The sequence below is a fragment of the Megalobrama amblycephala genome, linkage group LG6 (assembly GCF_018812025.1).
Source record: "Megalobrama amblycephala isolate DHTTF-2021 linkage group LG6, ASM1881202v1, whole genome shotgun sequence".
Lineage (NCBI taxonomy): Eukaryota > Metazoa > Chordata > Actinopteri > Cypriniformes > Xenocyprididae > Megalobrama > Megalobrama amblycephala.
The window spans coordinates 6,862,061-6,876,386 of record NC_063049.1 but is presented as its reverse complement, the minus strand read 5'-3'; the positions used below and the strand labels follow the sequence as shown (position 1 = coordinate 6,876,386).

The window sequence follows — 14,326 nt, the reverse complement described above, 5'->3', positions numbered from 1 at the left end:
CTTAAGATCTGTCAGATAAATCTTTTCAGATAAGATTTTTTGATTGGATAAGCACATGAACAAATTAGGCTTCATGTTTCTTTTTACAATACATGTACACTTCCACTTCATCCATCTTAGGCATCTTCATCTTCTTACCTTTGGCATGCAAATATCTTCTTGATGAAACAGTTTCTGTACTCTCTACAAGGCCTGCTGCGAAAGAAACATTGTTCACTAGTTCCCCCTCACAGCATTCGGCTACAGAATTTAGCAGGATAGGCTACATTTGAAACATAAGAAAAAGAAATAACATAAAGGATTTTTTAAACATAAAGGACATTTCCCAAGACATACTGATCGCGTACACATATATGTGTATATATTTATATGTTAGATACTTTTATTCAGTTATCTACAGTCTTCTGCATTCCCCTCCAGATCTCGTGAAGCCCTACATTGCACTGGGAGAACCAAATAAGAGACACAGAAACCAGATTGCTGCTCAGTTGATTCTCAGTTTATTACGGACGGACAGAACATGTACTAATGCAAAAACAGGATATTGCTTTAGTTAGTTAGTTGAGCAATGTGTTAAAAGTCACACAGACAGAAACAAGAATAGTCAGCAAGATAGTTATCAGAAAAAGGGTTTCACACAAGAACAAAACTTGTGATCACAGCTCACAGTATACAAACTCGAACAGGGTGACAGAGAGCAATTTTTTCTTTTTTTACAATAAATTAGAACAAACAGTATATAATAATCAAAAACTTAAACATACAAAAGAATAATACAGTCTTTATGCCTCCCTATACATCCTCCATTCAGAAACAAACAGCAGATTACTCATTCAAAATAAGTTAGAAACCAAACCAATTTCACTTAAAATGTTATGTAAGATAATGTCTGTATTTCGTGCAAAATCAACAACATTGATAAAATATTAGAAGTAGTATTGATTCAATATACAAAAATAACATTTCCCTTGCAAAGGCTACCAGGAAACCCAAGTAACATTCACAATAGGGTACAACAGTGCCCGTACCCTTTTTTAAGCTGTCTTGGTTCCAGAAATATTTTTAGAATTAATTTTTCCCATAGCAATTTTTAAAAAGCCTTTAAAGTTTTTTTTAAAGAGTTTTAAGCCTTGAACCAAATAAACCAGCTACGAGGTGAATCACAACATTACATACTTTGATTTTTTAAGCACACACACAAAAAAAAGTCTTTGAAAATTGGACAAAAAGACAAAGGTACAAGACTGTGTACTTAATGGCTTTAAAGAGGGAAACAATCCCATGAAGCATTGCAAATGACACAATCGAATTATTAAAAAAAAAAAAAAAAGAAAAGAAAAGAAAAAACAGATACAGTGATATAAGTGCCCAACTAAATGAAACACTAATCACCATAATGGTGACATTTAAACATTTTCAATATAATGAACAAAAACTAGAACTAAACCTCTGTTAATTCTCAATAAGAACTTCTGTAGACATGTGAAAAAAGTCAAACTGGTTTTTAATTAGTAAAGATGATAATTCATAACTGGATAAACCACTTCACCACATCAGACAGTTTGCGGCTTGAGTCAGCACATATCTGCAAGTTGCTCAATCAAAACTCAGTTTCATTTGGTTCGGGGTTGGCAAGGACATGAGCTAAGCTAAGGCAAGTCTCATGTGGATCGAACAAATTAGACAAAGCCATTTTCAACATTATGCATTGGGTTTCGTCCTCTCTTGTGAGGTATAAAAAACTTGGGTCCTCTATAAACCTAAAGGCCAGAACACACCAAGCCAACGGTCGGCCGTTGGGCAGTTTTTCTTCGTCGGCCAACTAAGTTTTCTCTGTGTGTTCCGCACCGTCGGCTGAAGTTGGTCCTCGTCGGCTTTTTTTTCGGCCGATTCGAATTGTTGAATCGCCGTCGGAGCTCGTCAGTCCGTTGGGCCATCTGATCATTCTGATTGGCTGTTCAGCTACTGCCACCTGCTGGTACGGAAAGGCGTTTCATCTCACGCAGGCACAGAACTGAAGTGCTACTTGGCCGTCGGCTGTTTAGCGTTGGTTTGGTGTGTCAGGCTAACTTTGGACACAGACGCTGCCGACGTGTGCAAACCCCGCAGTCTGTTTTCGTCGCCACTAGTTCGTCGGCGTCGGCTTGGTGTGTTCTGGTCTTAAAACAACAGTGATAGTTTAAGTGGCTAGAGAAGGGGTTTACGCAGTATTTGATGTTGAACAAAAGATAAACTGGGAAACAGATGCATAAGGGAACTGTATACTTGGATATGGAGGAATATTTAGCGCAGGTGCATAAGTAGACATGGGTCTACTGTCACAGTGGCAAGTAACATTTGAGACTGTGAACACTACAGTCAGCTCTCTGTAATCTATAGTGTTAGATCACACAGTTTTACTGCTGACCCATTTATGACTCCAAACCCAGGATAGAGAGGCTGAGTGAATGTGGTCTGGACTCTGTGGATGAGAGTCATTGTGTCAGAGACGCTGTAGAAGGACAGACTTCCTGCACAGTGATCCACATACACTCCTATTCTACAGCCGCTGAAGGGTACAGGGAGTTCAGTATTACTGCCATTGTGAATGAATGAGCATCTGGAGGTAGAGCAGATCAAACTCCAGGACTGATCATTATATCCAAACACACACTCATCGTTCTGTGTCTTCCTGTTGATGTACATGTAAGACACTGATATACACACAAATCCACTCCCACTCCACTCAAGCTCCCAGTAACAGCGTCCACACACACTCTCTCTGCACAACACCTGAGGATAAAAATGAAATCTGTCTGGATGATCAGGATACTGCTGGACACTGGCAGTGAAAGTAACCACTCTATTCCCCTCAGACAGATGGAGGTGTTTATTCGCTGTGTTTGGATTTAGAGTGAACTGACTGGAATCTGATGGAGATAAAACAGAAAAAAAAAATTCATCCTCCATTTTGGTCTATCAATAGCTATGTTTTGCTATGATTTAATGTGTTTTCGACTTGAAGCGGTGCTGTGCAGACTGATGGGTGTATGACATCAAAGTACAGCGAGTGATTAGAAAGCATAGAGAGCTTTATTTATGGTAATTATGACATGGCGTGAACACAGCATAACCAGTGGACCGATCTCGTTGCACAGCGTCTGAAATGTTTTGTTCATTCTAAAATGCCTGAGCCAAAGTCCGTTGTCCAAAGTAGTTTGGTATAATTTCCTCCCAGAACTGTCTTAAGGCTGGTGCACACTATGCAATTTTGGCCATGATTTGGTCGTCTGAGACAAATTTTGAGAATCCTAAAAGATATATATATCTATAATCATAGGATTCGAACCCAGAATTCGGGTTGTATGAATGAACCATTTAGTTGTGTGTGTGCATGTGTCTGCATGTGTGGTGGTTTGGTAAAAATGGCCTCAGAATATAGTAAATCAAAGTAATGTCTGTATTGCGAGGACATCCCAATTGTCTTTGTAATTCAAATGGCTTAATACACATACTAAATAATATTTTAATGAAAATGTAAATGTGTTCATTGTGTCTTACATTGTAGGAAGTCCTCCCTGATCTTGGGTTCATTGGGGGGAATAATTTCAGTGTATGTTACTAAGAAATGAAGCAGACATAATTAGTATAGTTCCCATTAAAAAGTTCTTATATATGATGTCTAAGATTAAATAAATGTCTGCTACTTTACCTCTGCCAGATATCTTGTCTATCTCCTCTCTACAGAAATCCTCCAGTTTTTCTTTCAGTTGAAAGACAGACTTTCCCACATCATTAAAAGAGAGGAGAGAGCTGATAGTGATGCTGGGTACATCTGTAGATTCATGAGGTTTAGAGAGAGACTGGAATCTCTACATGAAGAAATAAACACAAACAATAAAGATACAATACAAAAACCTTTATGACCTGACTGTAACAGTTAATTTCTGTTTTATTATCATGGTGTTTTGGTTTCCCTGTTTGCCTGTCTGGCTGCCTGTGTTTCCTAGTTGGTTTCTCTGGATGTTATTTAGTTCCCACACCTGTTACACTCCTCATGTTTTTAAGCCCTGTGTTTCCTTAGCTCCTTTGTCCGGTATTGTTTTTATTTAGCATGGTTGTGTTAATGTTTTCTCCTACAATCTCCTATGAGTGTTCCTTGTGGATTTATTAAAGAATGTTTTTGTGCAGTTTACTACCACAACCATTCGTGACAGAATACTGGACCCTCAAATCGAGTATATAAACACACCAGAAGATTTCAACAACTGTCATGCTACACAAGCTGTAGATCTCAAGCAATGCTGGAAAATGTAGTCTTCCAGTGAGCGCCGGTGGTGACAACGAACAACACAACAACAAAACAACAAACAACATTTCCATCTGCGTCTCATTATGATAAGGCAATATAATAATGCACTGTGACTTAACAAACCGATCTGTGGAAATTAGTCAGACGGACAAGGTCATAAAATGCACATGGAAGTGCATGGAAGATTTACCATGTATAAAAAATTTTTAAAAAATGAAAAGGACATGTACTTCTTGAAAATGGACCACAAGCAAGCCTCTGCAGCTGTGCAACACCGCAGCTTCCCTTCGGATTTATTGAGTGCTTTTCAAATTAAATGACAAAGTTTATCGCAAGGTAAGGCTATTAGTTATTATTTGTTGTTAATTTAACAAGTTTTATAATGGGTGATGAATTTGCGTGCTTTCAGATGCGTCAAACGCTTGATGGCTTGGTGTGTTTAGAGATGATTTGTGATATTTGCTGCTGCAGCAGCACATATTTGGGAATGAATAAATAGTAAAATGTTGTGTTTCGTGCCATCGTGTGGGGTAGTAAACAGAGAATGTAATCGGGAATGTCACGCCAAAAGACTTGTATTTTTCACAAGTCTCTGCCTTCAAGTCCAAGTCAAGTCTTGAGTTAGTAGTTCACAAGTCCAAGTCAAGTCGCAAGTCATTTATTTTTGTAACTTAAGTGCGACTCAAGTCCAAGTCGCAGACTTGAGTTTCCATCTCTGGTTTCGCCCAGCTCAAAGGCTCCTGTGTGTGGAATTACAAATTTAAGAATCTGTTTAAAATCTGCGGATCCTACATCCTGACCATTTGGCAGGACAAGCTCAAGATACAGCAGTGCTTTTGTCTCTATGATAATGTAAAGGTATAGGTGATACTGCCAGACTGATTGGATTAGCACCTATGCATTTGAATGACACAGTTATGCTGATTAGATCATGGCTGGGAAATGTAGGCAATGATCTGATTCCTGTACTGCATTTGCATCCTTTTGTTTAGATTGTCCACACCTCTACTCTATGTATCCCTCCCCCTTGAATGTATATGAACTACCAAGTCACTGCCTTAGTTAGATTTTGGATGACCACAGCGACGCACAGCGTGTTTCTCAATAAAGAGTAACTTCTGCTTCAAGAGATCCCAAAGTCTCCTGGTCTATGCTTCTGAGATTTCCAACAGTTTTGGTGCCGTGACCCGGATAGAGCTTCTCACCTCAAATCAGATTGGAACTTCAAGCACAACAAAGATCTGATCCAAAGGAAGATCCAGGCTGAATTTTCCTGTTCACCCAAGGGTTGGTGAGTGATACTCTATCCAAAAGAATCATTAAGACCAGTACAAAGTTGTTATCCTCTGCGCCGTCAGAGAGGAGTTAACAGACAGCTGTAGGGTTTGGTTAACTAAGTTATCCTCTAAAAATGTTCTTTTAGAGATGAAGTTTATCCTCTGTTTAGGCAGGGAAGTTTAGCATCACATGCTAATAATTAGGTATCCTCTGTTCAGGCAGGGAAGAATTAGTGTAAAGTGCTAATAATTTGTGTTGTCCTCTGTTTTATCAGGGAAGGTGGTGTGTTAACAGAATAGCCACCCTCTACTTTGCTAGAGAAGAAGGTTCATCCTCTGTTAACTCAGGGAAGGTTATAACTGTTACAGTGTCTTAGCAAGTTGGTTCTACTCTGCTCACCAGAGAAGGTTGAATACATTACGATGTGTATTAACTAGATTAACCTCTGCTCTGTCAGGGAAGTGTTGAAGTGTATTGTTGTGCCAGAAAGACATTACACAATGTTGAGAAAGAATGCTAGAAAAATTCCAACAACTGAGAAAGGTGGACTAGCTACCCCTTTATGGACAGATAGTGAGTTCAAATCATTGTTAGGAAAGCACATGGACTCAATAGTGACTGAGTCAGTCAGATTGGATTTGACAAAGAAATTTGGGATTCATCCAGAAAAAGTTTGGTCCATTGAAGAATGCAAAAAGGTACTTGGTGCTTGTATTCGGAAGAAAAATATGAAGGGCATTGTCTGCTGCCACAGAGAATTTACTCTATCCATTGCACAAGAACAAATCCAACGTATTGCTAAGTTAGAAGAGCAGAACAAACAGTTGCACACTCGAATGTCTCGTCTTACTCAGAAGTTGGGCCTTAACAAGGCATCAACCAAATGTGACTCAAAAGACCAACAGTCAGATGAAAGCTATCCTGAGATACAGTCTTTCTGTAGACTAGAGGGCAATAGCAATACTGGATTCATGGATAAAGATGTAAATGCAGTTGAAGTGTGTGGAGCGAGACAAAAGGCTCAGAGTAGGGCAAAAGGGGTTGACACAGTTCCATCTGTAACCCCCATACTGCAGTTACAAGCGGTCAGTACCACTATAGGTCCTGAAGACATAGAAAGAATTGCTGAGAATTTGCCATCAGTGCATAGAAACTTTTCTGAGTTTAGAACAGAGTTGTCCAGAAAAATGAAGCTCTATGATATGTCCCTAGCTGACGTCACCCAGCTAATGTCACAAATCCTGAAAGAGTCAGAATTCAATGATTTTGAAAGTGCTGTAAATAATTCTGAGTTTCAGCATTCCAGCAAAGGTGAATTGAGAGAAGGAGTTCTGAGAGTGTTACAGAACCTTGTTGGACCAAAGGTAGACTGGTCAAAGATCACTAGTTGTGTACAGAAGGATGAAACTGTAAGTGAGTACACTGAAAGATTTTGTCAGTTAGCTGCAGCATACAGTGGAATAGCTGACACTCCAGAGAAGGTGTTAGAGGATAATGGACCACTGGTCCGCATGTGGTTTGATGGGCTTTCATCAGAATACAGAAATGCATTGCCTTTCTTAGACCTCACATGGTCCAATGGAACCCTGCAAAACAGCTTGGATAGGTTAGCTATTTGGGAAAGAGACTCAGATGTCAAGACAAGAGTAAAGATTGCAGCAGCATCCTTTAAGGTCAACACAGAGAATCGACAGAAACGTAAACGTCCTAAGAGAGAAGGCAGTTGTCATTACTGTGGTAAACCTGGACATTGGATGAAAGAGTGTAGGAAAAACAAAAAGACATTAAAAGAAATGAACAGCTTTACTCAGCTCCTACTCAGTCTACTTGCTACACTGAAACTGCCCCTCCCCTCTTCTCCAAACTCTTGGAGCAACAGCTTGCTGACATGCTAACCATTTGGGCTGTGAGTGCTTAATTTCCCCAGTAATCTACTAGAAAGCTGAAAGACTCATTATGAACAAATGAAAGTTGACTGTCACTTCCACTATTTGGGGGACACTGGTTAAGTACACTCACAGCCTTAAATGTTATGCTGCAGCACACTCCATTCACTTGTCCATCCTCAATGGGTTATGATGTCTGCTATGACTGATGTTTCAATGGAAGATGGAGATGTAGCATCTTAAATTTGGAAATTAACTACAGGGAGAGAATAGGACACACAGACCAGTGAGGAGCCCAGGGAAGAACCGAAGTGCATAAGGCCTCGGGGGTTAACCCTGTGGTGAAGACTTCCTCATAGGTTTCCCCCTCTCTCAGTTTATCCCAACCTTACTGGTCTATAGGTGTCAAATTGATTAAGACTAGGTTAAGAAAAAGAAGAACAAAACCACTATACGATCACTAGAAGGTTATGATGATCAGAGTTAGACAGAAAAACTATACGATCATCAGAGGTGTAACATACTAAAGTCTATGCATGAATACTGCTGGTCTGCTGTCTCTTTGTTTTCTTGTGTGCAGGTCTGTGTATATGCCATGACGTCTCACAAGCAGCACCTGGTGTAAAGCATCACCTCAGATATCCATGAACAACCTTCATGATGACGGACTCATCAGAGCAACTCGGAGTTGCACGACGACAAATAATCATCTTGGGACAAACATGGAAATGGACTCTCCCGGGAACAGACTCCACAGCTATTCAGGCGCCATGGACTTTTAGGACTTCCACGCTTATGCTACATGGTTTTTCTGTGTCATCATGTAGTTAATACAACATGTTACCACCCTGCGTTGTATATGTGTGTCAACAGTATACTCAAGTTAAAGAACAACACTTATGTAAATGTTGGACACGACACAGAATAAGATGTATGTGCCTGTAACTGTTACAAGTTGCATGACTGGAAGATGGAACTTATGTTAACAAACATATGTTATAGAAGGGATTTAAGAAGGTTTAAATTTGTATTATGTGAGAGTTATTAGAACTCTCAAAGGGGAACTGTGGAATTACAAATTTAAGAATCTGTTTAAAATCTGCGGATCCTACATCCTGACCATTTGGCAGGACAAGCTCAAGATACAGCAGTGCTTTTGTCTCTATGATAATGTAAAGGTATAGGTGATACTGCCAGACTGATTGGATTAGCACCTATGCATTTGAATGACACAGTTATGCTGATTAGATCATGGCTGGGAAATGTAGGCAATGATCTGATTCCTGTACTGCATTTGCATCCTTTTGTTTAGATTGTCCACACCTCTACTCTATGTATCCCTCCCCCTTGAATGTATATGAACTACCAAGTCACTGCCTTAGTTAGATTTTGGATGACCACAGCGACGCACAGCGTGTTTCTCAATAAAGAGTAACTTCTGCTTCAAGAGATCCCAAAGTCTCCTGGTCTATGCTTCTGAGATTTCCAACATGTGTCTCCACTGGTCCTGTCCAGCTCAAGGTCTCCTGTGCCCCCGCTGGTCCTGTCTGACTCAAAGTCTCCTGTCTCTCCACTGTTTCCATCCCCCTTAAAGTCTTCTGTGCCCCCGCTGGTCCCATTCAGCTCAAAGTCTCCTGTCTCTCTGGTGGTTTCGCCCAGCTCAAAGTCTCTTTTGTATCCAGACTTCCCGCCCAATTCCTTATCCAAGGTCAGCCAGTCCATCGGCCCCACCTCCGATGGTTCCCTACAGCCCCCTGGCTTCTCCTCTGATGCCTCTCTACTGTGTGGAATTGCCTCTGGTCTTCCGGTCTCCAGCTCCGCCTAGTCAAGAGGATCCCCTGGCTCTGCCTCCAGCTGCCGAGCCCATCCATCACCTCAGCTTGTCGACTACTTGGCTCCACCTTGGCTCCTTCCTCCCTCAGCTCCATCTGGAACCATTGTCCTTACGGCACTACTGGGCTCCCTCGTCCCTCCCGCTCCGCCTTGGTCAGATGTCACTCTGCCTGCGCCACTGACTTACGAGCCTTCGGTTACACTTCGACCCTCCACCCCTTTGGCTCTGCTTCCTCCAGCTCCGCCTTGGTCCTCAGTCACACCAGCTCTGCCTCAGTCCATTGACACCCTGGCTCCACCTTGGACAACTGTTGCTGCAGCTCGGTTTCGGCCTCCTCCTGTTTTGGTCGTTTGGTCCCATCAGCTCTCTGTCTTCACCTTAGGATGCATTCACACTTGTAGTTTGGTTCGTTTGGTTCAAAGAAGAAAAAGAAAAATTTAGTCCTGGTCCGATTAGTGTTCAGATTGGCAATTTTATCATCGAACCAAAAGATACTAAACCTAAAGGCATAGGGATACATTCACAACGTGATTGGTCGGATTTTATGACGTATTGCCTATTTTGAGATGGAACTTACCAAACATCCAAAACAATGTTGTGTGCTGAGGTAAATGCGCTCATTGTGTGCGGTGCGTAGCCTGCATGTGATGGTATTTTGGCCAGCTGGGAACTCGTGAAGAGCTTATAAAATGTGTAAAATAGTCAAAACAGCGGCGGGAATCCATCCGTCACACACAAACGATCTGCTGCGTGGAGACGTGCATCTGATGCCTGTCATGGGTAAACTCACGACCATGACAAGAAAAACTGGCATGTGTGAGGATTCTGTCCTTTTTAGGGTCTTGTCTTCCTGTTTTTGGTTTGTTTATATGTCTTTGGTCCGTGTTGCGTTCATATATCATTCGAACCGCACCAGAGTTTGTTTGGAAGCGGACCGAGACCCATCTTTTCAGCGGTCTCGGTCCGCTTGTTTGGTGCGCACCAGGGTTCGGATGGCAGCCTTCACATGTGTTCAAATGAACCGCACTAAACGAGCAATCGCACCAGGGTTAATTTTAATCGAACCAAACATGCCAAGTGTGAACGCACCCTTAGGCTCTACTTCCATCGGCCTTATCTCCGTCAGTCGTCCCCCTGGTATCATCAGCCAAGTCTCTCCCATGGCTCCTTCCTCCCTTGAATCCGCCAACATCATCCTGACTGCCCTATTGGTCTTCGCCTGGCTACTCCTGCTCCTGATTTCTCCTGCCACCATCACTTCTTGTCTCCGGCCCTTTACCGGTCCTCCTCCAAAGCCCCCGCCCTCAATCCCTCCCTCCCTCTTCGGTTTGGACTATCATTAGCACGAGGACGCGCCTTCCGAGAGAGGAGAGCTACTTGTAACAGTTATGTTCTGTTTTATTATCATGGTGTTTTGGTTTTCCTTTTTTGCCAGCCTGTTAGTTTCTCTGGTTGTTAATTAGTTCCCACACCTGTTTCGTTTGTCATTGATTATGCTTCTTATGTATTTAGACCCTGTGTTTCCTAAGTTCCTTTGACCTGTATTGTCTTTATTTAACGTGTTTGTGTTAATGTTTTCTCCTACGATCTCCTGAGTGTTCCTTGTGGATTTATTTAAGGCTGTTTTTGTTCTCTACTCCTTTCTTTATGCGAATTACTAGAACAACCACTTGCGACATAGATAATTACTCTGCTTGTTTTTTCAAATTATCTTGAGTGTGTACTTGAGCTACCAGTTTGATATTATCTATGGTTTATTTGCAACAATTATGTCTGGTTTCATTTTCATAGTGTTCTACTGAGCTATTCAGGTCTATCTAGCACTTCTGTTCTAGTAATGTCTATAGATCTTAGAAATCCAGTCTGTTTATATGGAATACAATGTAAATGTTACTCCCTCTTTTGAAAATCATAATGGTTAGGAAAAGTAATCATTAATCTCTTCTCAAAAAGCCACATGATTTGATGTATCATTCATGTCTGTAGCACAAACGGTGCAGGATGAGTTAAGCACTAAAGTTTAAAACTTAAGTTAACAGTTTGTTCAACTGTATGAGTATACCAAACCCCAACAATTAAACAGAAATTAAAATGAAAGTCTCTAATGGTAAGGTGTTGCTAAAACTACTGTCCTGTATGTCGGATCTCTGTTACCTTATGGAAATTATGTTTGTGTGAAAGCTGCTCCAGCTCAGCGTCTCTCCTCCTCAGATCATCAATCTCCTGCTCTAGTCGATCCATGAATCCTTCAGCTCGACTCACTGCAGACTTTTCCTGATCTCTGATCCGCTGTGTCACCTTAGAGAAGATATTCTCAATGGAGTGTAACAGCTCAATTAAGATCCTCTCACTGTCCTCCACTGCTGTATCTGCAGAGCGCTGTATAGGACACACATCACAATCAGCTCTTACTGTTGCCTCACACGACCTGTGGCTCACAATCACATTTAGTGTCTAAACTTCTGTTGTTCTCCAAACTCACCTTATGAGACTCCACAGCCTTTCTCAACTCCTCAAGATATTTCTCTCTCTGCTGGATTCTCTGCTGGAACTTACTCTGTCGCTCTTTTAAAATCATCTGGAAACAAAAACAAGTGAAACTGTAAATGTCAGAAAAAATATCCAATATTGGATACTGTGTTCATTTTATTTTATGTGAATGGGTTTTTCAACCTATATGGTGTGAGACAATCATTAAGGAAAGACAGATTTTTGACAGTAAGAGTTCATACACACCAGATGTTTTTTTCCTGATGTTTTCTTTTCTTTCTTGTGTTTTCTTCCAGTACAGATGTCAGACTCCACATCTCTATGTCCAGCAGGTCCAGCAGGAACAGCAGCTTGGAGTTTAGTCTTCTTCAGTTGCTCCACCACTTCAGCCAGCAGGGTGTTTTTATTTAAAGCAGGTCTTGAAGTGAAGGTCTGTCTGCATTCAGGGCAGCTGTAAGCTTCCTTCTGATCCTCCTGATCCCAGCAGCATGTAATACAGCTCTTACAGAAACTGTGTCCACAGGGAATGGCCACTGGATCGTTCAGTAGATCTAGACACACTGGACAGCTGAACTGCTCCTGAGAAAAACTGGCTTCTGCCATTTCTGTATTTAGGCTACACACAGAGAACAAGAAACAAAAAACAGCTCACTAAGTTTCGTTTTCTCTGCACCGTTGAATCCTGCATTCCGATTAAGATAGACGGGAAACTCGAATTTCCTCCTCCTCCTCCTCCTTCTTCTTCGTCTTCTTCTTCTTCAGTAATTTGTTGTGATATCAGGCATGACACAGAGGCTCCAATGCATGTATCGAGTATGCGGGGCAATTTCTATATCAAGGCTTTATTGTTTTCAGAATATCACGTGGTCAGTAACCAGCCTTCTGCCGAACTTTAGGCGACGGAAGTTTAGGGACTTTTTCTGGTTTGGTATTGATGTTTACTGAGGGAGTATCGATTTTTACAAAGGCGTATAAAAAATAAATAAATAAATAAAAAAATGGTATATTGGTAAATTGGTATATACCGCCACATATACGTTAAAATCAGCATTGGGCAATGTATTCAAATAAAAAAACTTCATTAGATTGCTGCGTGCTCAGCTCCATTCATGTCAGGATGTGTGCATTATTATGCATATCCTAAAATTTAGTAGCCTATTCTAATCTAATCTCAAGTAGGCTACAACTTTGCTGGCACGTCTTTTTACAACCACTTTTATGGCGGTTGTCAAACCAACTTTTGGTGCCTTTCTGTCAGCGGATAAAAGGGAAAAATCCTTAATGAAACAAATGCATTTCTTTTTCGCAAGGTGCGAATTACACAGTGACGTTTAGGAGAGTAATGTATAAAACAAGTTTGTATATTTAGCCTACCATTTGCACATGTAACATGTATTACATTCTAAATTAGGTATAATGAATTAGCATATGTTTTACCTATAGATTCATCTTGGTTTTAATATATAAATATACTGATACATTAAATAAACAGCAGCTACACAGGCCATGGTAGACTAAAATAATGCACTTTTAACTAATCTTACCTTTAATTCACTGAATAAAAAAGAAAGAAAAAAGAAAAGAAAATATACCAAATATTGCGTCACCCTCCAGGTGGGCGTTCCTATACGGATGTGACGTCACGTGAAAACAAACGCAACTTTCATGCGTTCTGGTTCTTCTGATTGACAGAAACACTGAGTTCAGTGTTGTTGTTCATGTTATTTCAACAAACAGTTTGCTTCGTATTCAATTTAACACCATTACGGTAAACGTTATCATTCAACTGAACTGCACATCTTAGACACTCATAATGCTACATTATGTTGCTCCGTACCGAATGAACTGGGTTTTATAGCATATTTAGCCTACTTTAGCTGATCAGTTCACGGCCAGCCAAAATTACAATGTGAAATCAGTCAGAGCAGTAGAAATATTTATTTAGGTTACAAGGAAAACACTTCTAATTAAGACGCTTTGATACTTTTTTGCTAATAGCCACTAGATGGCGCTCCGGTAGCGCGGCCGCCATTTTGGGGTGAAAATATCAAGCAGACCATCCTTCACATCTGATTAGGCACTCAAAATCGGCGAATTTCACTGCCAAATCAGAAGCGCAAAAGAACATTTTTCAAATGAAATCACCAGTAAATTGTATGGCACCTACAGTATGTTGTATTGTCTTATGTTTTATTTTACCAGTTGTGGAATCCAAACATTCATCCATCTGAGGTAACGTAGTTAGCCTACTTTATTGAGTATTTCCATTTTATGCAACTTTACACATTTATTAATGGTAAATTAATAATTAATACGTTTAAGATCATCATGTTTGCAGCGAACAATATATTTCAGACCTAGTGGATCTAGGTCTGAAATATAGGCTATTGTACGTTTTAATGGATCGCGCTACAAACATAATGATATGATGCATTGCTGTGTCAGTTATCGCATAATTCACACTTTTGAACACTTTTGCTTTAACGCACATTAGACAACACTGCAAAATAAAGGTATTATATTCAGATTTTTATTTTCCAACATTCC

The 14,326-nt window shown here is 40.5% G+C and overlaps 1 protein-coding gene across 2 annotated transcripts; it reads right to left on the bottom strand.

Moving 5' to 3' along the window:
* Positions 1-477: 477 nt before the first annotated feature.
* Positions 478-13,421, bottom strand: LOC125269785 (tripartite motif-containing protein 16-like protein). Of its 2 annotated transcripts, XM_048192751.1 has the most exons (7): positions 13,324-13,421; positions 12,026-12,395; positions 11,772-11,867; positions 11,444-11,668; positions 3,692-3,851; positions 3,541-3,600; positions 478-2,909 (listed from the first exon to the last, which is right to left on the bottom strand). In XM_048192751.1, exons 2-7 carry the CDS (start codon positions 12,380-12,382, stop codon positions 2,374-2,376), a joined length of 1,434 nt encoding a protein of 477 aa, XP_048048708.1. In that variant the 5' UTR covers positions 12,383-12,395; positions 13,324-13,421; the 3' UTR covers positions 478-2,373. The 2 variants fall into 2 exon arrangements, with proteins under 2 accessions (XP_048048708.1, XP_048048707.1); XM_048192750.1 differs by lacking the exon at positions 13,324-13,421 and having other exon boundaries at positions 12,026-13,277.
* Between the last annotated feature and the right edge of the window lie 905 nt (positions 13,422-14,326).